General features: G+C 68.2%; 1 protein-coding gene across 1 annotated transcript; it reads right to left on the minus strand.

Moving 5' to 3' along the window:
* Positions 1–975: 975 nt before the first annotated feature.
* PDYN (prodynorphin) lies at positions 976–2386 on the minus strand. Its single transcript, XM_074888557.1, has 2 exons — positions 2237–2386; positions 976–1969 (listed from the first exon to the last, which is right to left on the minus strand). Exons 1-2 carry the CDS (start codon positions 2363–2365, stop codon positions 1409–1411), a joined length of 690 nt encoding a protein of 229 aa, XP_074744658.1. The 5' UTR covers positions 2366–2386; the 3' UTR covers positions 976–1408.
* Positions 2387–2755: the final 369 nt, after the last annotated feature.

The following is a 2755-nucleotide window of genomic DNA, read 5'->3' on the forward strand; positions in this document are numbered from 1 at the left end:
ACATAAGCATGTCCCCGTGCTCAGGGTGGTCACCTTGCCACCTGCACTGGGGTGGGGTGGGGGGGTCCTGTATGTCCTGTAGTGAGGAGGGGGGGGCCTCATCCTGCACAGCCCTGTGATGTGCAACAGAGAGGAGGAGGAGGAGGAAGACGGCAGCAGCAGGGGGTTGAGGCTGGGATGGGGGCTGTGGTGCTGGTCCCCCTGGGCAGCAGGAGGGTGAGGACAGACCAGGCTCTTGAGGTGCCCCCCCTTCCCTGGGGGCTGAGCTGGAGCCGGGGCTGCAGCCTGTGCCATGGATGAGCTGAGCATGCCCGTGCTCTGTGGTGACCTCCCGGCACCTCGGCTGTGGCTGGCACACAACCGGGAGCTGCGGCGTGGGGCTGCCCGCGGCGATGAGCCATGCGGAGCGTGAGGCTACGATGGAGAAGTTTGAAAGGGAATTTGCTGCTCAGGGTCGGCTTTCTCGGCACTGAGCTGCTGCCGGCGGGGTCACACCGTCCTCAGAGCGGGAAGGGGACAGCTTGGCCACTGCCCTCAGCATGGCTGTCCCTTCCCAGATGGGCTGGGGGGGCCCTGCCTCCCCTGTGGGGTCCCACATCCCTTAGCACCCATGGCGCAGGGGTGGTACCACCCTGTGCTGCCCGCAGGTCTCACAGCTGGTACCCCTGGGCACCCCGTTCACCCCCCAGGCCCCAGCTTGGGGTGTGTGATCCCCTCATGCCATGGGCTCGCTCTGCCCCGTGGAGGACACTCAGCACCTGGCACAGCTTCGGCTTCATTGGCATCTGCCTTTTATTGGCTGCGGGGGGAGCGGGGGCTGGGGCACGGGTCCAACCCTGCCTCGGGGGTTGTTCTTAGAGGGGGGAGCCCAGGGGGGCCCCAAGCTGCTGTGCTGGGATGGGTGGGATGCAGCGAGCGGCTCCGGGAGGGGAGTCAGGGTCGTGCTCCGCTGGCTGCCTGCCCCGCTGCCTCTCCCCGTGGCCATGAGCCATCTGCCAGCCCAGAGTGCCTGATCCTGCCCCAGCTCCGCCTTCCTGGTGCTCAGAGCCCGTTGCTCTGAACATCAGCTCTGATGGTTTCCAGATGCTGCTGCACTTCTGTGGCCGTGGGAGGGTGGAAGGGGTGTGTGTGTGTGTCCCACACCTCGATTTGCCCCCAGGAGCCCTGGGCCTGGACCTGCAGCCACGCTGCCAGCACCCGGAGGGGTGGCACTGTCCCCTCGATGGACGGGGTCCCTACGGGATGGGCAAGTGAACCAGGGAGGGACAACTGGGGATGGGGTTGGGGGGGGATGAGGCAGAGATGACACTGGCCACGCCGGGCTGGGCAGGAGATGGGGTTGGGGGGTGATGGCGCAGTCCGGGCCGGCAGCGTGGGGACCGTGGTGCCGCCCGTCCCACGCTCGGCTTTATAGGTCTGAGACCTCCCCTGAGTAGGCGCTGGGGTCCTCCTCCGACCGCGTGGTCACCTTGAACTGCCGCCGCAGGAACCCCCCGTAGCGCTTCTGATTGTCCCACTTCAGCTTGGGCCGGATCCGGCGCATGAAGCCACCGTAACGCTTGTGCAGCTCCGCCAGCTCCTGCCCCTCGGCCCCAGCACCCGTGGGCTCCTCGTCCCCATCACCTGCCGGCCCCGGGTAGTCCTCGGGGGCTGCCCGCTCCCCCGGTTTGCGGTCGAAGCCCCCGAATTTCTTGCTGAGGCCGCCCTTGCTGTGGGCGTTCTCGCGCAGCAGGGCGAGCAGCTTCCCCTTGGTCATCTTCTTCATGAAGCCCCCGTAGCGCTTGGCCGGTGCTGGCGGCAGCTCCCCGGGACCCAGCTCCTGCTCCAGCTCATCTTCATCCTCCTCCCGAGGGGATGGGTCTGTCCCTTCAGCCAGGGCCACCAGCGGGGCCAGGAGCGCCAGCGCCTTCCTGCATGTCTCCCACTCAGGGCCGGGCAGTGCGGAGCCCTGGCATTCCCGCAGGCACAGCTGCAAGACAGCAGCCCCGGGGCGCCCACCGGCATCACCAGGGTGAACCCCCGCCACCTTCCTCCCACCCCCCCCAAGCCCAGGAGCATGTGCTCGCCGCACTGCCAGCGAGGAGCTGAAGCTTTGCATGTTCCCAGCGCCCTGGGGTGCCCACGACCATCACCCCAGCAGCACCCAGCTCTGCCGACTATGCACCAGCACCTGCGATGCCCCCATTGCTGTGACCCCCCCCCCCTCGGTTAACGGCTGCGTGGGGCCGGCACTCACCAGGGGCTGGACGCTGCTGTCGGCGCCGCGGGTCTGGGCCGCGCAGAGGGAGCACTGGGTCACGCAGTCAGCAGATGCCGCCGTGGCCAAGGAGAGGCAGAACGCCAGCGCCAGCACCCGCCGTGCCATCTCACCCCGCAGCCGCTGCCTGGGGAGGGCGAGACAGCACGGAGCCCGTCACCCTCCCCGCGCTGGCCCCGGGGAGCCCGTCACCATCCCACGACACCCTCGGCGCAGGGCATCTACAGCCTGCACGGCTGCTCCCGGGGATGTGCACTGGGACCTGTGCCCATGCGACTTAGTTCCAGGTGCTGCTCTGGGGTCCCAGGCAGGGAGAGAAGGGGACAGGAGGGACTGGAGGGGACACTGTGGGATGTGACCCCTTCACCCGGCTGGAGCCTGGTCCTTGGCGCAAGCCCTGAGCCACAGCCAGGTCCCCAGGGCCACCGAGATCCCCAGGGCAGGGACCACCATCCCATCCCATCCCATCCCATCCCATCCCATCCCATCCCATCCCAT

This window comes from Strix uralensis, chromosome 18, assembly GCF_047716275.1.
Source record: "Strix uralensis isolate ZFMK-TIS-50842 chromosome 18, bStrUra1, whole genome shotgun sequence".
Taxonomy (NCBI): domain Eukaryota; kingdom Metazoa; phylum Chordata; class Aves; order Strigiformes; family Strigidae; genus Strix; species Strix uralensis.